The sequence below is a fragment of the Saimiri boliviensis genome, chromosome X (genome assembly GCF_048565385.1).
Source record: "Saimiri boliviensis isolate mSaiBol1 chromosome X, mSaiBol1.pri, whole genome shotgun sequence".
Lineage (NCBI taxonomy): Eukaryota > Metazoa > Chordata > Mammalia > Primates > Cebidae > Saimiri > Saimiri boliviensis.
In genome coordinates, this window is record NC_133470.1 from 135936250 (window position 1) to 135960303 (window position 24054).

General features: G+C 34.2%; 1 protein-coding gene across 5 annotated transcripts in view; it reads right to left on the reverse strand.

Annotated features, from left to right (window-relative positions):
- DIAPH2 (diaphanous related formin 2) overlaps positions 1–24054 on the reverse strand; it is a 914837-nt gene that overhangs the window by 702343 nt on the left and 188440 nt on the right. For all 5 annotated transcript variants that reach the window (XM_074391645.1, XM_074391644.1, XM_074391643.1 and 2 more), the window contains 3 exons: positions 5214–5288; positions 5062–5131; positions 1097–1233 (listed from right to left, as the gene is read on the reverse strand). In XM_074391645.1, coding sequence (XP_074247746.1) covers positions 1097–1233; positions 5062–5131; positions 5214–5288 — 282 coding nt within the window. The remainder of the gene's footprint in view (positions 1–1096; positions 1234–5061; positions 5132–5213; positions 5289–24054) is intronic.

Consider the following 24054-nt stretch of genomic DNA (forward strand, 5'->3'; position numbering starts at 1 on the left):
ATAATTATCTAGCACAAGAAACTTATTAACCTGACCAAAAATATTGTTAAGTATTGCTACACGATGCCTAAAACAAATTAACCTCTATATAGTATACTACTCTTATCAAATTATATCTGAAATTATAGTTAAATCATAATAGTTATACTGGACTAGATTGTATATAATGAATACTGAAAATCTAAGTGATGAAAAATATTTCTTACACATGTATAAACTGAGATTTTAAAAAATAAAGTCTAAGGATCCTTTCTTTTGCATATGTCATCTCATTCTCACTTTGTTATCATTGAGGTGAGACTTAGTATTTTTGTTTAGTGTTTGTCTTTTGGTTTCTGAGGACAGTAACTAACACTAAGCAACATCTCATTTTATTCTAACAGTTATAAGAAAGTCAACATATCGCATAGTTCAGGTTCTTAGCAGATAGTTGATTGTTTATCACAATGGTTTCTTACAAACTAGACTTACCAATGTCAACAAATCTGAAAGTTTACTTCTGATTCAATATTATTTCCATAAGAAGATATGATCAAATGCACGTTCAGCAACAACTTGCTGCATTTGATAGCACATATACACTTTGAATAATTATCAACAACCTATTTTTGCTTTCCTTTTTAACAGGTTGGTTTATTTCACTCTACAAATAATTACTTCATCTTTTCATTTAGCATGGCATATAAAGTAAAATACTATTATAAGATAATAATGCAAAACAAAGGCATCTATTCAAATTGTGTTATATGCAGTACAGTGTTTGTGTATGTATGTGTGTGTACTTGCCAAAATAACTCTGACTTTTGTCCACTTTCTAATGATTGCTGTACTTCCAGCAAAACAAAATTCTACTCAATCACTATGCAACAAATTTCCAAGAACTTCTCACTAGGATTCTATCTATTTAAACTTAGTTTTCATAATATCAACAAAAAAGCCAAAATATAAACAGATAAGATAAAACTGAATCAATCAAAAATTATCTAAAATACTGTTTTCATGAAACTTATCCAAAGAAGTAGGACAAAAGTAGGATTTATTAATTTCTCAAATGTCATTTTCCACGTAGCAAATATAATAATATAGCAATACTTACATGTTGTCTTCTCCAACAATGCAAATAGCAGAAAGTATTTTTACTATTTCAGTCATCATGTTGGGTTGTTTGGGGTCAATTGCTCTTGCCAATAGTAAAAGACTTCTTTCATCTCCTAGAATCCTTTGTAATCCAAACTAAAAAAATAAAATAAAATAAACTTCATTCAAAATCTCTAAGGAATATATCTTTAATTAAAAAAAAATGTACAATGATCTTTCAAAAATCCATACCCCACAATAAGGTTCTACCTAATTATATGAATATTCTTCAAAAGCAGATATCTGTCTTTGTTTTTTATTTAAAATGACTGCATCTTGGAGTTGTTGCTCCTTGATCAGATATGATCGTCATTAGCCTGCCCTAAAAATTCCATAAATTTGGAGAAATATGGGAACAATCAGTATTTCTTCAACAAAGAATAACATGTAAAGCACATACTGATATGATTTTCTAAAGTAATTCTACTTATGTCATTGGGTCTCCCTGGAGATGTCTGGAATTCATGGCTAAATTGTCCAATATGTTTGTATTAAAAATTAAGGTGAAGAAAAAGAGAAAAATGTTTTTTTAAAAAAAGCTCTTTTGAATACTATATGCCAGAATAAGCCTCAGTATGGATATTCCCATGCCTTCTCTTTCTTATCCTCCCTGACTCAGACAGCTGTGCTGCATTACAAAAGCTGTGAACCTAAAGAAATGGCACCTGTGTTTTATAAAATGTCACAAGTCAACTAAAGAGAGAAAACATCATTTTCATTTATTTTCTAAGTATGAATGCCTGTGTGTATGCATGAATAAATAAGTAAAGAAATTCTAATGAAAGTCTAAAACTTAAGTTTTTATTACATTAAGAAGACAACATATTCTTTGATCTTTGTCCCACAAAGTATTTTTCGGATTTCTTATAAAATATTTTTGCTGCATTTTACAGTCTAATAGTGAAATTGGATATTTTATCGAAGCAGAATTTCCATTTCAACTAAACTATAGTTAATTACCAGCCATATGAATAGTTCCATCATCCCTAATTTAACTTCTAAAAGAACTCAGAGTGGCAGATGGGGAACACAGTTAAAGCCCTTAAATGTGACTTTATCACAGGTCATAATAAATAAGAAAATATATGGAGATAAGACCAAAAAAAAAAAACAAAATGGAATAAACATGTCTGGAAAGAAGCAACAAAAACAAAATAGATAAGTACGCATAAAGGTGGCCAGTAAATGATTAAAAGTAATGAATATTAGTGAAAAACACATTTGTAAAACTGACAGATGATTACTATGCAATTAACAAACTTAATAGCTTTATGAGTCATTGAGACTGAGAGTAAAATCATTTAGCTTTTAAAAATTTTACCTAATGTTTAAAAATAGTTTTTAATATGTAGAAACACATCAAAAATAAAAAAAGACATGAAAAATATATATGGAAAATCATTAATCCAAACATCAGAGCAGTATTATAGTACTGGAAGTTAAAAACAATGGGTTGCTTTTTATGATCCTAGTTTTTATATTCATTGGATAAGATAAAGGAGTTTCTGAGGTAGGTAATCTAAACTCCATGGGGTCAAAAAATTTGATGTGTAAGTCATTTCGGATAAAAGCATAATTCATTGATCTGGACAATGTATTCTAACATGAAGTGAAAAGATCACTGTATATTTTCTATTCTAAATGCATATTTTATGCCTATTGTTTCACATGTCAATAATTTAAAATATTATTAATTCATGCTTGGAGTACCTATGTACAAGACATTAACATGGCCTAACTAAAAATATCAATTTTGAATAATCTAAGTCAAATCGTCATGCTTTTTGAAACTGTCAAACTTTTAAGAAAGTGTTGACAAATCAAAGTATGTGCTGTGAAAACAAAGGCTCTATCAGAATCTTTCTATTACAACGCTCTCTAGTAACTGTCCTGATTAAAATTACTTAGCATCCTGAAAAGCTGTGATAATTGACAACATGAGTCAATAAAAACTTAGAACAAAGGGTCCTATAGCTAAATTTACAGATGAGGGGACTGATACTTAGAGAGGTCAAGTAATTTTCCAAAGGCCATGCAACTTATTAGGGGCAAAGCATGAACTGTATCTCCTGAGTTCTGGTACTGTGTTCTCTTTCCATCAAGTCACTGTTTCCTTTGATTGAAGAAAGAGATCCATCTTGAGCTGTGAAGCAGCAATGCTCATTAATTCCTTATTAGGCATCAGACTCTATTTAACTTTGTAGTCAAACACTAAGAGCCCAGAATTTGAGAAAACCTGTACCAGTAGTGATGGGAATGTTTCTGTAAGAAACTTCCAGAAAGAGTACAACTAGTATATTGTATTCAGGAGTCTCACGTCCACTAGCAAACATTCATTACATATACAGATGTATTAATACTCTTTGCTGGTACATATATGTATAACATATATATATTTCCATATGCCTGAGACTCTATAGATTAATATACAATCTTATTGCATTGGTTAATAGCTATATTTGACATTTGGCAAACTTCTAGTTATTGCTATAATTATTTCTATTTTGAGATTATTAAAATACTGTATAAAAGGAATTAGGTAATTAAGTGAATTAATCAATAGTAGTTCATCTATAGGTATGTAGAGGTCACTTCTAAGACAGTAAAAAAATAGTTTATAGAAAAAAATACTGTAACTTCATAACCTGAGTGAAGTCTATTTTTAGAAGAAAAACCATTGTCTAAAATTCATAGGGTCCATTATAATACAACTAGTATTATACATATACATCAAAAGCCCTGCTATTTTTCAGAGATGTCTTATATGTATGTAAACTTGCTGACATTAATAAAACATAAAAGAGAAATCTCAACCTTACAATGTTCTTAGCAAGCAAGTCAACCCATCCTTAGAATTTTCTTTTTCAATGGAATAAAAATTTTCTGTATGGAAACAGTATTCAAGAAAAGACATTTAAATTTTCCTACTACCATTAAAGACACAATATCATTACCTGAATTGGGAGCAAGACTAATTCGTTTGCATGATCTCAAAAACCCACCAATCAATATTTTGTGAAGCAAAGTATACGTTTCATTTAAGTACTACTTAAGTATTATGAGAATTTGCATCATAAAGATCCTTCTGTAAACTGAACAAGCACTCACTATTTTGTTCATTTCTTTTTTTTCATGTTTTCTCAATACTGAATATACTATAAAATCAAAAAGACCTCTATTCACATGAAAGAAATTCTTGGAGGAAAACACAGAATGAGAATCAGACACAGCATTTCTAAATTATAGACAAGAGTCAAATACACTTTTTCCAATCATTGTTTTTGTTTCATTGACTAGCTCACCCTCCTGAGGAAATTAGTAGCATTGTCAATGGAAAGTCGTGTTTTATCTATATTCCCTACGTGAAAGCAACATGTTTGAACAGAAGAAATATTGGAATAGGGATCCATTTTTTTTTAACAGATTTAGATCTATAGAAGTCATATCACCCTTGAAATCCTTTGGATGCTGTGAGGGCTTCTTTGGTTAAACTGAAATATCACCATAGAATTTTAAAAAAATTGACTAAGGAAACTAACAATAGCTCACATTTTGAAAAATTAAACATCAAATTTATCTTTTATATATGGTTTCAAATGTGTATTTAACCTCACTGTAAAACTTTATAAACATTTATTATGCATGCACCTGTAATACTAGTCTATAATTAATTAATACAGCAGAAACATACGTTAAAAATAGGTACAGGGTAGGGAAGAGGATTAGGGAAAAGAGTTAATGCATGTCTGGCTTATTACCTAGGTGATGGGTTTCACCTACGTAACAAACCTGCACATCCTGCACATGTACCTCAGAACTTAAAAACATAATTAAAAAATAAAATATTTTGTCCATTTCATACTTTCGTACTGTTGGACAAGTTCTCTCACCTTTTGTGATGGGGCAGAAATAACTACTACTTACCTTATTATTCATAAATGCTTTGAGGCACTGAATAAGTTTATACTGATTCTTCTTGTCAATATTTTCTTGCCTAAATAAAGAAGAAATATATATCTTATGTTGTGCTGAAACATCTCCCCTTTGGTGATTTTATTTTTAATGTTTATTCTTACTGTTTTTTGTCCAGAAGCTTTTCCAGCTCATCCAATAAGAGTCCAAGACCTTCATGGCCGAAGTTGTTAACCCAGCTAAGAAGTAAACAAAAAATTAGATGTATAAATAAGTTTGTAAATATAAAACATTAAATATCCAAAATACAAATTTAGTTTTCAAATCTGATAATTCTGTCTCAATATTGCTTGTCATTATTTTTTCAATCCTCATTGCTTCAAGTATCAACTCTACGAGGATGAATCAGTGATCGTTACCTCAATCCTGGACTTGTCCACATTACACAGCACTGCCTTGGTTTTTTCACCAGCATGACATACTTAAGCATGAATTTATGAGCTGAATTAATCTTCCTCTGTCTCCATACCCCTAAGTCAACTTATCTTCTACTCTTTGATACTCTATTAATAACATTACTACCCTTTAAATTCTTCAGACTTGAAATACTGGCATAGTTATTTGATGCCCCATTTCTTTCACCTTTGCCTTTATCCTATTTATTCATTCAACAAATATTTTTTAAGTGTCTACAAAGTTCCAAGCATGTTCTAGGTGAGAGAGATACAGAACAGGCAACAACACTAAGCAAATAGCCTCATGGACTTTACTGTCTAGAGAGAGGGAGACAGTGAACAAGTAAGTATATAATAAATATAATAATTGCTTTGATGCAATGAAGAAAAATAAACCTTGGAAAATACAATGAAAGGGGTAGCTGGTTGCTATTTTTCAATGTGTGATCAGGAAAGATTCTTTGATAAGGTTAGGTATTTCAGCAGAACCCTTGAGAAAGTGAGGACTTTCCAGGTAGAAGGATTAAGAGCAAGTTGGGTCATGAGGCATTAGTGTTTAGCTAGTGTGTTTAGAATGTTTCAGGAACTGTGAGGAGACCCATGTGGCAGGAGCTGAGCAAGCAGGTTTAGGAGACTGGCTGGAGATAAAGTCCCCTGTGTGGTAGAAGGCTGAAATACTGATAATGTACAGCTTGGTTTGACTTTCTGGCATCCAGTCACAAATATTGTACTTCTAGAATGGCTGCCTCAAATGCCCTCTTTCTTCCTTTCTAATGCCTGCGCTAACATTCTAGTTTAGCCCTAGTTATCTTTCCTTTAATAAGCCTGGAGACTCCCAACTGGTGATTCCCCAACTTCATTCTTTTCTTTTACTCATTCTATAAAACTACAGACTAAGTTACCCTTAACCAAAGTTTCCCATCCAAAAATTTCCCCTCGACTACCTAATACGTTTAAAATCCTTTGGCTCAACATTTCGATGTACCTTCAATCTACCTTTCCGGCCTCAGGCCTTAAAGTGCATGTGCCAATAAATCAGACAAATTATTATTGCTGGAGTCCACCTTGGACTTCCTCATGTTAACTCATTTATTCTTTCTTCCCAGAAGGTAACCTCCACTCCATCTCTCCAAACCATTTAAAGCTAAAATTGGCTGTTTTAAGTCATTAGTGTTTTCCCCGTAATTCCTCCAATCAAATGAGTTCTTTTTCCTTAGAATCTCCATGTAATATTTATCTTTTACTGTGTGACATTATCATAATGATTCTTGCCATATGTCTTATCTACCCATTTGGCATATAAATTCTCTAAAGATAGTTGTATCATTTCATTAATATTTCTATCTTTCATAGTGTTTAGGTAGCTTCTATATAGCCACTAACTATTTACATTAAATAAAGTCAACACTAAATAAATATTTGCTAATTTAAATTTAATTAAATTTACTGGCTTGTATGGTTAAGAGAATAACTAATCTGATACTTCCCAAGAACATCATAAACATAAATCAATATATAGACTTCCGTGAAATAATTAAAATATATGCTTTATATATTTAAAACATTCCATTCCAGTCTTTAAATTATCCATTTCATAGAGACGTAAGGTAAATCTTATCAACAAAGCAGAGACCTAAATTTTTAAGGGAGTATCAGAGACATCACATCACTGAAAGCAATATATTTTTTAAATAGCTCATATTCAGAACCAGTTGCCATCCATGATATACATAGAAGCTCATTTTAAACAAATTCTGCTTTAATTTCCATAATGGAAACAAGAAAAAAATCAATATGGCATTGTAATGATAATTGCCAACAAGCTACTATTCAATTGAGGCATGTAATCATCTAGTGCAATGAGCCATTTTCTCTAAAGGCTCTATAATCAGTGAGGTGGTGGTAGAGGGATAAAGGGACACCAGCTCTAAGCATAATATACTCCATTTAATTTATCACAGAGAAAAATCAGCAGATATCAGTACAGCACACTGTACCCTACAATAACCTTTATATAATAGAAATTCTGAACAATTTTATATATAGTCCTCAATATCTGCTTTGGCATTTGGGAAGATGAAATAATCCATGATTTCTTTAAATTTACCACAAATTGTTTTTAAAATTCTATATTTTACTTATATTCTCTATTCCCACTGCTATTAAAATTATTAGGGTTATTTCTTTCTTGGTCTAGGGAAGCATGATTCACGAGATCATGATTCACATTTGTTCAATTGAAATCAGTCGCCCACACATCCCTGTTTCAAACGGTACAGTTCATAGTACTTTGGTTTTATTCAGGGAAAATTACAATTTATCTTAAAAAAACAAGATATAATCACACAACGTTTAAGTGTAAGGAGGCAGGGCCTATTTATTAGCAACTAGACAGTGAAACAAGTCTTAAATGAAAACATTTTAGGCAAATGGGCAGAGGAGGCTTAGTAAGAGTCTTGAGAACTTTTAAAGTAGAGAGAATGGGAGCCCCAAAGGAGCCCGTTGCTAAGGGGATAAAATGATTATGATGTACAATGGCAATACTCAACAGGTTAAAAGGAAGGGGGTATGGCTAGACATATCTTTGTTTCCTTTTTCTCTTGCCAGCACCATTTCCCTGCCTTTCAGGCATCAAACAATGTGAACTCCAGCCAAGCTCTTACTGTTTTACTGCTTCTCTTTCTCTCTCTCTCTCTCTCTCTCTCTCTCTCTCTCTCTCTCTCTCTCTCTCTCATATATACGTAGAATATACTGATTTCAGCCAATACAGAAGTGGCCATGAATTAAGAAGGCAGTTTAAAAAACAAAATGTTGGCTCCGGTAGGTGAGTATGTGGGCAGAAATTCTGACATAAATCAAGGGTTCTCAAAGTGTGCACTCCAAATCCTTAGCATTGGCATCATCTGGGAACTTGTTAGAAATGAAAGTGCTTGTGCCTTACCTCAGACCTACTGAATCAGTAGCTGGAAGGAAGACAGAAATGTATGTTTTAACTAATTCTCCTGGTGAATCTGATGCTTGCTCAAGTTTGAGAACCACTGGCATGGAACAATGGGTTGCTGAGAAGCAGGGGAAGCCTTTCTCAGGCAAGACTCAGGTTCAGAACTCAAGGCTGCTTCATGTGCTGTCTCAGCCATACTGTGCCCTCCCAGTGCTACAGGACACAGATCAGGAATCCAGTCGAAACAGATATATTTGGTATATTTCATGGCATATGAAAATTACAGCTCTGAGTTATTTAGTACAAACTGGAACATCCAGAATTATAAGAATACAGTTAATGACCTGATTTAAAATCTGACTCAGAGATTACAAAGACATAAAGGTTTCTATATTATCTCAGCCCTGAAATAAGAAACTGACATTTCTCATGGACCTTACATTTATGAGGGACACAGAAGAAGGAAAGAATAATGAAGAACCAAATGGAAGAAAAAATAGGAGAGGAGAATGATTCTTTATAATTTTCATAACCACCCCAAAACATGAGCTACTTTTTGTTTCCTTTTTACTGAGGTATGATTTACATATAGTAAAATTTAAACATTTAAAAAATGAATAGTCATACAACCACCAATAAAAATAAGATATAAAACATTTCCATCATCCTAAAATGTTGCCTCATTCCCCTTTGCATTCAATCCCTTTTCCCTACTCCCAGCATCCTGGCAACTACTTAATTGATTTGAGTCCCTACAGTTTTGCTCTTGCCAGAATATCATTACAAACGGAATTGTATAGCTTTCAAATTTTGTGTCTGGCTTCTTTCACTTAACATCAATATTATGATATTCAACCATTTCATTACATGTATTAGTATTCCATTCCTTGTTACTGCATGAATATACCACAATTTGTTTATCTATTCATTAGTGGATGAGCATTTCAGTTGTCTCCAGGTTTTGATGATTATGAATAAAGCTGATACAAACATTCACATGTAAGTATTTGTATAAGCATGTTTTCATTTCTGTTTTTAAAAAATACCTAGGAGTGGAATAGCTGGATCTTATGGGAAGTATATAGAAGTATATATTTAACTGTTTAAAAACTGCTTTCCAAAGTGGCTACTTGGCACTCCTTCAGCAATATATCACAGTTCTAATTGCCCCAAATCCTTGTGAGTCTTTTTAAGTTAAGCCATTCTGAAAATTGTTTATGGGCAAAGAAACTAAGAAGCAAACTAGTTAAGTAACTTCCTAAACATCACTCAAAAGACAAGCAACAGTTCTAGGCCTGAAATCCATATCTGACTCCTAAGCCCATGCTTATTTCAACCACATCCTTAGAAATTATTAAAACAGGACTAGTGCACGATTTTCTGTAACATCTAGGCTAATAGTTCCAATATCTCACTGAAGGAGAATTACTGGTGTTACAGAACAGTTTATATCTATATATCTATGCCAAGACATACAAACACATGTTTCATTATTTAACAGCTTAGTTCATTTATTGAGGCAGGATAAGTACTTTTCAATCAATGCTTTTATTGTTTTTTAAAGTCCTGAACATCATAAGAAATCTACCAAATACTGTTAAGGAAAGATAACTGGAGACTTCAACTAAAATTTTCAGTAAAGATTTAGGTAAGGTAGTTTATCAGAAAGAATAGGACCAAAATGTAGCTTATACTATTTCTTTTTCTGATGGGCTACGTAGTCCATGATCTCACTTTTTAAGGTATTAATATATTGGTGATTTTGTTATCAAGTTATCTATGATAAAGAACTGTCTTAATATGCTACACATCCAAGCTGACATTTGTGGTCACGTGTCAGGAGACAAGGTGGAACAAATGAATCACCCAAACAAAAACAATAGACCAGTCAAGAAGATTCATGTTTGAGTGAGCCAGAAGCCAAGATTATATCTGAAGACCGAAAAGGAAGCCGGGAAGCTTACATTGGGAACAAGCGGTCTGAATCACAGTGAGATAGCATTTGCAAACCCTACGTGTATCTATCAGGGAGGCTAACAACTGCTATGCTGCTCAAGAAGCTAAAAATTAAATACTTTTTTTCAAGTTTACCCAAAAATCAAGAAAATATTCCACCATCCATCCATGGATTATGTTGTGGGGCCACGTAGTGGCATGGCTAAATGCATAAGCTTTGGAGGAAAACAGATCTAGGTTCTAATGCCATCTCTACATATTCTAGCTGTATTACTTTTGATAATTTACTTAAATATTCTAAGCTTATTTTCAAAATAAAGATAAGAATAGTACCTTTACCCCATGAAGTCACTGTGACTATTAAATGAAATAATATATATATAACATCACATAAATTATATATATATATATATAAAACATTCATTATCCTCATAATGAAGCCATTATGAAGATATTTTTGAAACCGTTAAAACCAAAATTTTGAATGTTGTTTGAATCTTCTAGTCCAAAATGCAGTGTGAATTTTAGGCATAAATTAAAGCATCCTTTTCCACAGTATTAACATGATTTTTAATCACTTAATGAACATTACATTAATTTTTATAAAATATGCATAAGACTAAAATTATACTAAACTTAATCTATTGATTTGTTGAAAAATAAGACTTGGGCACAGTGTCATGCCTGCCATCTCAGCTATTTGTCAGGCTCAAAGAGGGGGATCATTTGAGCCCAAGAATTTGAGGCCAGATGGGGCAACATAGTAGGACTCTGTTTCTAAAAATCTTTTCTAAAAAAGACTTCATAATCTAAATATTTGGTACTCATATTACCTCATGTGTTTTAAATAGTCACTATTCAACTTTGGGTATACTTAATTCTAATTGTATTTAGTACTGGCCAATTCACATCAGAATAGACATGGAAATTATAATGGTGAGGGGGAGAGAATTTTTAGTTCATGTATAATCCTGACATATATCAAAAATATATTTATGTTTTAAAATAGAAACCTATCCCCAGCCTTTATAACTTTTGAGGTCATTATTTTTAAAGGACCCACTTACACTGATCAGCATGATCAAAGGAAAGAACATCTTACATTTAGTGAAGGTAACAGAAGATTCAATTAACCCTAAATCTAAGAGAAAGCAAGATTCTCCCCTCTCTAGCTCTTCAGGGAAAAGCAAAACGAGGAAAATGTTCTATAAATGTACGTACTGAAGGAGGGAATAAGATCGTGCTGCCTCACAGATTCTTATAAAGGACAACATTTCATGGTTTCCCAGAACCTCAACCTTTCTCCCATAAAGCAGAGATTCAGACTCTGAATTATTTAGTTATATTTCACTTAAATATAATGTAAAACCAAAGGAGTATGAACAGATGAGTTCAGTATGCTATATACAATGCGGATATAATAGAAAATACTGACTGCATGTCCATCTATGATTAGATTATCCAGATTAACACCTATCTTTCAAAAGGGTTAAAGCTAAAATTAGAAACTTCTATACTGAATCCCATAAGCTGTAAAGGCAATTGGTCTCATGTGAGGGAGTCCAATATTAGTCATGTCATCCCTTTATCACTGTTTGTGCAGTGCTAAAGGCTAGTATAGAGGGTTATGTGTTCTGTACAAAGGATTTTATTTCCCTCTAATGGTGTTCTATTCCCATGTGTAATCTCAAACTACAACCCGAATCACTGGAACATCAAATAAAATGAATGATAGTTCAGAGTTTCTTGGGGGAATTCAGAAAGTTGGTAAAATTATAACATGTGAAACAACTGATTCAAAGTGTTGAGGAGACTTTAAGTATTATCTTGAGTGGTGGGTTTTTGGCTTTTTTTTTTTTTTTACATGAAGACATCTCATTTTAATACCAATATTGCTAATGTAATGTTTTTTAATGCAACTAAAATCAAATCTTAGTTGTATACAGTTATGGGAAGAAAAAGAATTCCATGTGATTAAAACCAGTATGTAGCCCAACATAAACAGTATCACGCATTCAGTCCATGGATCAATCTGCATAAAGAGTAACCAAGAAAATCTTAGTATTTTCTGCATCCTTAACGGAAAATTTGTTCAGCTAAATAAACATGATAGATAGTCCCACTGTCAATATATATACCCACTAAAAAATATATAAACATGTATAATATAGACATGGATTTGTATACACTACAACTGACTTGGTCTTAGATTCATTAAAAACATGTATGTCCACTCAGGTTTCTCCACATGAAAGCAAACACAATAGCTTTGGGCATTTGAATGTCCATGGAAACTATTCATCATAGTAGATTAATGCATGAGATATCTCTGACCAATTATAAAATATATATTTGACGTAACACTGCCATTTCCAGACATTTGTGCATAAGCCATTGAAGCCTGACAGTCACTGATCATTTATTTCATGTGACTCATAGAAAGGTTACCAGCTCTACCTCTGAGTGGTTTTGACTTCGTTGTTGTGATAGATTACAATTTCCTTAGAAACATCAAAGAAGACATTCCATCTTTCTCTCTGGCTATGTTTATTCTCTCTGTCGGTCTCACTGCAAAAATCCTACACTGTTTCATGCCACTCATCCATTTTTAGGAATTCCTTACAAAGTAGGAAATGTGCATTCTTTCTAGTTGTTTATATTACATAAAGACAAATTCCTCTTATTTACAAAACAATTTTAAATGCTCTAGTTACACACAAAAATCTCTTGAAGGCAACAGTTTAAGTAAACACTCTCTTAAAGGGATAAAACTACTTTATTCATTAAAATCAATTTTGTAAGTTGTCTAAGTTACTTTGGAGATAGTCTAAGAAATGGCTTATGCCCAAATCTATCTGAATACCTAACAGGCTAACAATAAAGAATATTTTCCTCCCCATCTTCCTTTAAACATTATTGTTGTAAAAGTATAAGAGAACATCTTGCTCCAAAGTAACGATGGGGAAAAATTACCAAAAACTTTGAGTGACAATAAAAATAGACTCTTCAATCTACGGTTAATAGGGGAAACAGAGAAAGAGTATCCCAAATATTCAATTAAAGGCGACTCACATTTTTTATCTTCTTCACATATTTGAACTAGTAGATATAATTATGTTAGGACACTTATTAAAGATGCCTTCTTAATAAAATGACCAGTCAAACTTAAAATAGAATGTTAACTTCCACAAGAAAAATGTACTGGTTTATTTTCCTAAGATAAGCAATACAGTTAAAATTCTATCACACACACCACAGGACGTCCAACTTCTTTTAGTTTACTGGAATTTTGTTAAAATAAACTTACTCCAAAAAAATCACATTCCCAATCTATAAGCCCTGCAAATGAAACAGAGCTGAGAGCTGACACCAAGTTTATGTCATGAATAAAGTAAGTAGGAAGTTATTTGAATGCAATGAAGAAACATAGAGGCATTAGCATATACCAACTGCACATTAGCATATACCAACCGCACACATATTCTTTTTTCCTAAACCGATTTGCATGTTATACTATCTGATTCTGGTGGGCAGCAGAGAAATTAAATGAATTTTTTTTTTCATGGTACAAGGATAAGGAGAGTTGAAGGGTAATTGCTATTTGATGAGTGAACAACAGAAATGCAACAGTCCTTCTCACCTACCAGGTGTGCCAAAAACATATAATTAAAGACTCATTACAGAGGGTGATAGCTACGTAGACAAAGATCAAAGAAATTTAATGTTCACAGATATTTTTAGCACAAGACAACTGCAACCACATCTAAAAAGAAAATCATTTTCTTGGGTCCTCACTGTAGATGTCAAAAACATTTTAGTAAGTCCAAATGTTCTTTTTCCTGAGAATGTTATCTGTAATGAGAATTGCTTTAGTCTTTTCTGGTTTGTTTATATATAATATTTTTAAATCCATTTAACCTAACACTGAGAAAGATCCTGTGGAGATTATATGTTTTTCAGTGTGCACGTACATTCTTAACCATGGTTAAATGTGTGTTTTAATTTATATTTATTTTTATTGACACAAACTATATATACTGTACAACATGACATTTTGACACATGCATACGCTGTGAAATGAGTAAATCAAAGTAATTAACATAGAAATTACCTCACATACTTGATTTTATTTGTTATAAGAACACTTAAAAATCTCCTCTCTTAGGACCAACAAGAAGATACTACAATCCTACATTTATATGCACCTAACACTAGAGCTCCCAAATTTATAAAACTATTACTACTAGACCTAAGAAATGAAATAGACAGCAACACAGTGAGTGGGAGACATCAATATTCCACTGACAGCACTAGATGGACCATCAAGACAGAAAGTCAACAAAGAAACAGTGGACACAAACTACATCCTAGAACAAATGCACTTAGCAGAAATTTACAGAACATTCTTCCCAACAACCGCATAATACACATTCTTCTCCTCAGCACATGGAATATTCTCCAAGACAGACCATCTCATAGGGCATAAAACAAGTTTCAATAAATTTAAGAAACTCAAAATCAGATCAAGCATCTACTCAGAATACAATGGAATAAAACTGGAAATAAACTGCAAAAGGAACCTTCAAAGCTATACAAATACATGGAAATTAATCTGCTCCTGAATGATTTTGGGGTTAACAATGAAACCAAGATGGAAATTAAAAAATTATTTGAAAAGAATGGTACTAGTGAAACAAGTTATCAAAACCTCTCGTATACAGGAAAAGCAGTGCTAAGAGGAAAGTTTACAGTGCTAAATGTCTGTATCAAAAAGTACTGGAAGCCCCAGCCAATCAGGCAAGAGAAAGAGGAAAGCAAACTCTCTTTGCTGATGATATGATCGTATACCAAGAAAATCCTAAAGACTCACCCAAAAGGCTCCTAGATCTGATAAATGAATTCAGTAAAGTTTCAGGTTACAAAATCAACATACACAAATCAGGGGTACCAAACGGAGAGTCAAATGAAGCACTTGACCCTCTTTACAATAGCTGTAAAACTACGAAACACTGCTGAAAGAAATCTTAGATGACACAAACACTTGGAAACACACCCCATGCTCATGAAAGGGTAGAACCAATATTGTGAAAATGATCATGCTACCAAAAGCAATCTATAAATTCATTTCCCATCAAAACACCATCATTATTCGAAGTAGGTGTGGGGAGGTTGGGAGGTGGGTGAGAGATAAAAGACTACATATTGGGTACACTATACACTGCTCGGGTGACAGGTGCAGTAAACTCTCAGAATTCAACACTATAGAATTCATCTATGTACCCAAAAGCCACCTGTACCCCCGAAACTACTGAAATTTTTAAAATAAGTTTTTTAAAAATCTCCTCTCTTAGCAATTTTCAGGTATACAATATTTTGTTATTAACTATAGTCATCATGATGTACAATAAATCTCCTGAACTTACACCTTCTGTTTAAATGAAATTTTGTATCCCTTGACCAACATAAATACAACTATTTAAAATCCTTAATAATCCCCCACTAAGCAACTTATGACTTTTATCCAAGACAAAATAAGCCAAATCTGCTATTAATTTTCTTCTATCATAGTGATATAAACCATTGAAAGCAATAACAACACTGTAACAAATATATACATGACATGCAAACAAAAAATTGTGGGGCTAAATGCAGTATAAACTCCGTAAGATATATCAGCCTTCTGTTATTGTCAACCTGGCTTGTCCCTATTTTCAGAATAATCTAGAAATACAGCTACACCTAAAATATACGCATTTATATTTGTTAAGTATTTCCAAACATATAAATGCCTTTTAAAGAAAGCATGTCTTAATTGCTGAAATAACTTCGGCATTATTCAAAATAACAAACTTTCTATTCAATTGGAACAGCTAAAAGCCAAAATCAACAGACAATTTTAATTAACAACATGAATTTTTCTTCATTTATAAACAAACCTCCATGAAAGAACACACTCCACTAAGAGTAGCTTTTCTGGTTGGGAAATAAAATAAGTTACTCCATTTTGTAGGTGAAGAAACTAAAGAAGGTTAGTGACTTGTCTTAGGACACAGAACTTCTTAATAGTAAAACAATCCAGTACTTCTCAATTCTTAAATACCTCCCATTAAGCTATATTATCAACAACATAAAAATCATTAATTAGAGGTCACAAGATTTTAGTTATTTTACTTTCATGAACAAATATTGGATAAAAGTTAAAATATATTAAAAATACCACCAATGGGTATATGCAGAAGTAAAAACAATACCAATGAGGTGGTTTTCATCTTTTTAATTATTCATTTTGGGTAGCATCTTCAGAGCAAAGGATACTTTAGATAATAAAAACATCAGATATGTCCATAAATATACTTTCTTTCTGTCTTTCACGTACCAATGGACAAACTATTGAGCTCTATCATATTGCAATTTATGACTATAGGCTATAGACATGTCAATTATATACATACCTGTAAACACCCACTTCAAAAAATGTAGTAATTATTAGTTGCTATTTGACCTGATGTAAAATACTGCAAAAATATTAGAAAGCAGTTTTAAAAAATGAAGCCACTTGCCTTTCATTTGGAATAACAGTCCTTGGTAACCCTTACTTACTTCCATACCCAACATGAAAGACATTGGTCAGTCATTACGGGGTTGCTTCCTACTAACTTCCTTGACTTCATTATCCCTTTGAACTTTACCTTATTCACTTTGGTTATAGTGAATTTTCAATAATCTCAGTAATCTTGTTTTGCCAGACCAATCACTTCCTCTATCAATTTTTGTCTCCAAATGGAGTGAGGCTTGAGCTAGAATAATGGCAATGGAAATGTAAAAGCTGCTTAGATATCACAAATGAAAAAAACGAGCAAATGTGACATATGAGGACTATCAAAGATGATGCCAAATCATACACACAAGGATCAGAGCCAAGATCTTGAATGCATGGATGAGCTTTCTAAGACAAAGAATATACTGAGGATTATTTTTTTAAATAGTTGAACACTATGAAGTGATCCTGAATCATCTGTGAGTTTGCAGATTAATAAATTCAACATGATGCTAATATATACCTCTGCAGTATATGTCCAGCACAGTGCTTATATCTCCACAGTGCTATTTGATAATTCACATTTATCTAACATCCTTCATATCAATATGATTCAGAACTTTACAATTACATATTTGAAAAACCAATCTGGGCCGGGCATAGTGGCTCATGCCTGTAATCCCAACATTTTGGGAGGCCAAAGCAGGTGGATTACCTGAGGTCAGGACTTTAAGAGCAGCCTGGCTAACATGGTGAAACCCCATCGCCACTAAAAATACAAAAAATTATCCAGGTGTGGTGGCACATGCCTGTAATCCTAGCTACCTGGAAGGCTGAGGCAGGAGAACTGCTTGAACCCAGGAGGCAGAGTTTACAGTGAGCTAAGATCGTACCACTACACCCCAGCCTGGGCGACAGAGCCAGACTCCATCTCAAAACAAAACAAAAAAAAAGAGAAAAACTAGTCTGTTTATGTAATTGTTCTTGCTTCTCAAATGAACTCCTCTACAGTGATTTATTCTTAACTTTTATTATTCCAACTTTCTAAGCACATTTAACAGAGTTGTAAAATGCAGTAAGGTGAATACTTGAATCAAACTATGGTCTTTAGCAAACTAAGACACACAATTTCAACATGTAAATCCTTATTATTATTATTTGTAAATGACACAAAAATAGTAGCATAAACCAAAATTAATGATAAACCCATGTAATAACCTATCACCACAGCACATCCTGCATTCTATTCCCAGGAGAAAGCAATGATGAGCAAATAAAGTTTTTGAAGATATGAAATATATCACAAGGTCAGAGAATACCCCCAGCTTGATGCCCCCATACCACTTACACTTAAAGTATTATGTCATTTTTATCAATGATCATAATGGGAACCTCAAAGGCACTATAGTATTTTCTATACCGAAGAAAAATTCATTAATACTTAATATAGTTTTAGTGCTGGATCTATTTCAAGATATTCTTTGACAGATACTAATTCACATATGGAAATTTATAACTCAATTTTAAAAAATCTGTTTAACTACAGCACTCCAATCTTCAATATGTTTTGATGAATAAATGTTGAATGCACCAATTTAAGATAGGATCTCCAGGAAATTATTTTGGAAGCTGGTATCAAAGAAACTATGGTACCACATAAAAGGAAAAAAAAAAAAATCAACTACAGCCGTACTCAGTACTCAGGTAGTATCCTCCAAAATAGTATTAAAGTCAATCTGCATAGTTTCAATAACACTGGATGCTGCAGAAATGACCTAACAAATACAAATGGGTTGATTCCAGGTATATGAAGGCTTGAAATTCATATTCATATACCTAACTGCCTCATTTATGTTTCAGTTTTTAGAAGCACTATAACATTATGTCTTTATATTCTGCCTTCATGGATTCCATCTTAACAAAGATCCCAGGTTTAAACTGCCTGGTGTGAGAGGCTATACACTCACAGCTTTGCTGACCAGGTGGGAAATCTCCCCAAATTAGCTGTCCATTATCTAACACCAGTCTAACAGCTGGGGTCACAGAGCAAATATTGTTATCTAGTGCACATGGATCTTCTTTCAATCAACCATACAGACTACTTGCACTCCAGGTGCTAGCTGGCATCTCAATTGTGAGTTGTCAGCTATCCAACTTCTATCAAAAGTCCAGCTGAGATGATAGATAGTCCAAGGGGAAAGCCTCAGGCACATTTCTCAAGTAAACCTTGGTAGCAGGTTAGATAACTAGAAAGCTACATTCCAGTACTATTACTCCTGGTCATTGTAGAAATATAACCTTGATTTTTTCACTTTTTGGCTCCATGCAGGAAACGGACATTCATAGAAATCCTCTGTACTTTATGGAAAACTATCAAGGACTCATTCTAATGTTGTTGTCTGATATCCCTCATTTAAAGAACCACAAAATAAAATGAGTTCAGAAATGAATTCAGAATTAGGAAGAATGACCCTCCTGAAAAACAAACAAACAAAAACCGAAAATAAAATAAAATAAAATAAAAGATGCCATGTCATTTATCAGGTAACAGCTATGTCTCTCAATACTTTTTATTGAGAGACTTCTATTGAGAGACAGAGCTGTTTACCTGAAAGATGACACCCCCACACCCCTCTCCACTCCACAAAGAAACTTGAATCTACTTTATATTCAAATCGTTACCTGACATTGTCCTAGGTTTTTTGAAAAGTTCCACCTTCTTTCCTCATTTAATTGGAGCTTGCATTTTTACACTGGTCTTATAGAAGTGGGATATCTTCTTTTATTTTACACTGCAACTGCTTTTGTTTCTCAAAACAACGAGAGAAGTATTAAAACTCTAGTGTACACCCAAGACCTTTAGTTAAATTAGTTAATATAACTTGAAATAAAAATATTTCAAATGACAGATTTATATGCATTTTCTTCCCAAGACCAATTACGAATATACAGAAAATCCATATAAGTGTTTTAAGAGTGAAGTTAGTCTTCTACTAAGAAATCCATTTAGTCAGTGTGCCTAGATTCTGCTGCTAGATTATATATATCTTTATATGACCAGTTACATGCTTCTAATTATTATTATTACTATTTTTTTTTTTTGAGACGGAGTTTCGCTCTTGTTAACCCAGGCTGGAGTGCAATGGCACGATCTCGGCTCACCGCAACCTCCGCCTCCTGGGTTCAGGCAATTCTCCTGCCTCAGCCTCCTGAGTAGCTGGGATTACAGGCACGTGCCACCACGCCCAGCTAATTTTTTGTATTTTTAGTAGAGACGGGGTTTCACCATGTCGATCTCTTGACCTCGTGATCCACCCGCCTCGGCCTCCCAAAGTGCTGGGATTACAGGCTTGAGCCACCGCGCCCGGCCGCTTCTAATTATTTTAGATGATTATTATATAAAAATTGGCTTTCTAGTTAAGAACACAATATTTAAATGAGAAAATATATTGCCTTGGTGGAGCTTACATAGTGATAAAATAAATCCAACACAGAGCCACTATTTATCTTAATACGTGTAACATTTTTGCCTAATAATACTTTAAAAACTTGGGTCAGTATTTACTGTGCCTAATATATGACATAGAAATCTACTTTGCTTCTATTAAGAGTTAATACCACTGGATGTGCTGATGTCAGAATTATGTTTTGAAGCTAATAGTATATAATTAAAAATTCCAGGTCACTTAATATTTATGGTACCAATTTAGTGAAATGAGCTTGAATACACTTGATACGAATTTGAATTGTTGACCAAGATTTTAGCAAAAGCCATATAAACTGACATCTGTAAGGACTTGACTATTTTCTATTCTATGCATAAATGTACTAATGGTATTCTAAGATGATTTATGAATTTGAAAGTTAAAGCAAAAAAAATCAAAATGCCCGTATTTTAAAAACTGCTTTACTAATACCATACATAATGCTGCTTTATGAGATGTGTTCACAATTTTAAGTACTGTTCACATTTCTACATTGTAAAAAGTGTCCTTATTATTCCATCTTTCATAGTTAGTCCCCTGCAAAATGTTCTAAGAGTATTGATCTGTACCTACCTTTATATTAGTTTTCTAAGTACTGTTGGCTGCTTTGCCAAGCTTTTAATAAGTTTAATACAGGTTCTTTAAATAGTTATTAAGACCTATAATTCAGAAAGTGCTTTCTAGTCCTAATCTGTATTGCTGTCAAGATGCATCTGTTTTCATTATAATGATTATGTTAAAATGCACATTTCTTAATAACACTAGAAAAATACGTTGAAATCTAAAGGGAAGTAAGATAGCATCAAATTAAAACAAATACTCCAGAGGTAACACAAATAACTGCACGTGTGTCAACTCAAAAAAATATTTTGTTTTCACTGTCTTGGAAACATTGGCTGAGGAAGCTATCATCATAGGACGTGAACACAGACACTGTGCCATGAGGTTGGCAGATAAGTGGCTCCCAACCAAACAGAAAAAACAATTTCCTAGTGGGGTAAAATATCCCTAAAGCTGTGAGGCAATTTCAGCAACAACCCTAAAAAGAATTCTAGGCAATCACAATTCTGTGATACTATTCTTCAAACCACTATTTGCTGTTTTTGTCATGTGCTGAGAAACCTTAGTGACAATGATCTATTGCTACATATTTCTTTGGATCTTTATAAAATGTATTGCCAAAATACCTATACATCTTGCAATGAATTGGCTGGGAATAAAACTGTCCAAACTCACTGGTCATTTCTTAGCAGAACTGCTTCCTTTCATAAACTTTAGTAAAGAAATATGAACAAAAATATCTAAATAAAATAGTCCTCATTCTAAATCACACATAGACCATGGTATGTGCAAAGTCTAATGCAATTTATGATGTCAGATTGGGATTTATTTCATAGTCAAAGCACACGGATTTTTAGAGTGTTAAACAGGGTTGTAAACATTCAATTTCATTAATTTACCATGCAATTGTAACAAGGCTGTTGCGTAAAGCATGCTATGTTGTCTGTGGACTGTGAATATGATTCAAACCAAGGTTTCATTCTTATGTGGAAGAAGTTAGCTTCTTTCTTTTTCTGATTACAGCTGAAAATGCATGGCCACAAAATAGTGCCAGATTAATGCAAATTCATTCTCACTGTTGGAGAAGCATAGGTTGTTATTGATGGTGGGTCAATAACCACATCAAATCACACATTAGTATATATAAATGACAAAGTATCAGCCATCATGAGACAAATAAGAGGGCAAGAGGGTCCCTTCCCCAGAGGAGACTAAAATCTAAATGAGAAAAAGAGACATGCATGCATGAAACATTATAAACAGGAGCAGGTAAATGTATATAGCAAAAAATAAGTGTTGAGGGAATTTACAGTAACAAAGTAATCTGAAATAGGACCAGTTAATGATGGCTTATAAAAGGGATTTTTAAGTATTTGCTTCAGCAGAAAATAACATACTGAAATGACTTTCTTAAAGCCTTTATCATCTTAGTGATTAACAAGCATGTGAATGTGGAATTCGTGACTCAATTTAATATTCCAAAATGACTGCTTTGAGAATGTTTGGTAAAACTGTTAGTATGTATATGTACGTATGTGTGTGCATTTAATTATATGTTTTGTTTTGTTTTGTTTTGTTTTAATTTTACGAGGGGCTGAACAAAAAGAAACCAGTTAAAACCGTGGTGGGGAGGAGAATTACCCAGGAGAAGACAACGGTCTGAGTTCTAATGAACACCAGGTTTGAAAAACAGTTATACAACAGATTTCAGGAACTGCTTTCATCCGTATTTAAAGGAAATTATAAATATATGTCTGGGGGTGGTTAAATACATTTACAAATACAAAAATAATGGAACATTAGGAAATCCTCTAGCCTTACTGAGGAACATTATTCTCATTTTTCAAAATAATTTCTAAACACTAATGTAGTTCCAATAGCAAAGGCAGGAGGATTGAAACTAGGCAAAAGAGAACATAGAACACAGAGGTTTAGAGCTGGAAGGCTCCAATCCTATTTACATATGAAGAAACTGAGGTCCAAAGAGGTCCATTGACTAGACCAAGGTCACTACAGAGGAGTGATCAAAAATTAGTATGATTTATCATATTGTCACAGGATCCTGGGGTGTCACTTCACCAGCTAGAAACCTCTGTGGCCAGTGGCACCTTCTACTTGAGTATTGTTTGCGCCCTCTGGACTTGTTCCGCCCACTTGGCCTGGCAAGCTGTGCTCAGCTCATGCTACCAGCCCAGATCCCCGACCTGCCAAGGGCAAGACAGGCACAGAGCGACGAAGGATGTGTGGGCAAGTGAGCAAGCAGTCTGGCCACTGTGCACAGCCAGGCACCCCGGCTGCTGTGGCCAGGTCAGCAGCTTCAGGTACTGCCACAGGTGCCAAGTGGGCAGCTACAGCTGCTGGCACAAGTGCCAGCTCTGAGCAAGGCTGAGGCTGGAGTAGATGTATCGCATGTGGCTTCCAATGCAGGCACCCACATTTGCACAAGGGGAAAGCGGTGGTACCAAGAAGCTTGGCAACACCAGGAACTGCAGAGCCCCAAAGCAGTGTCACAGCCCTTGCTTAGGAAACCTCCAGGTCTGGGATCCCCGCAGGGCTGCAGCTCTCTCCTTCTTGTCACCCGCAGAGTGGTGAGCAGGGGAGCATGTTTCAGCTCCTTTCCATGGGCAGGTAGTCCAGAAATGTTGAGGAGACCGGAATTGGGTAGCTGCTACCTGCAGCTGGCAGTCCGGACATCTGTGTGAGTCTAGCAGAACCTGAGTATTTTAATGGGCTCAGAAGGGAGCAAGTATGTGTTGACTGGTCCATAGGCAGGCCTAGAAAAAGCATCATAAGTTCTCACTCCTGGTGGTGGACTCTACGCAGAACTGGCAGCCTGGACTCCAGGCTTCAGGTTGTCCCTAGCTTGAAGGTAGGGTTTCACCTGGGACCCTCCCCTTTCCACCAAGGAGCCTGCCTCCCTCCTGCCACCATCAACACGTCCTCCACGGTGCCCAGGCTGTTTGTGCCAAGGGACACCTGCAGGCCCATTCTGAGTTGCCCTCAGCACCTCCTCAGCCTCCTTCCCATGCTCATTTGCAGCTGAAGTCCGGAGGGGCCTGAGGTGGTATG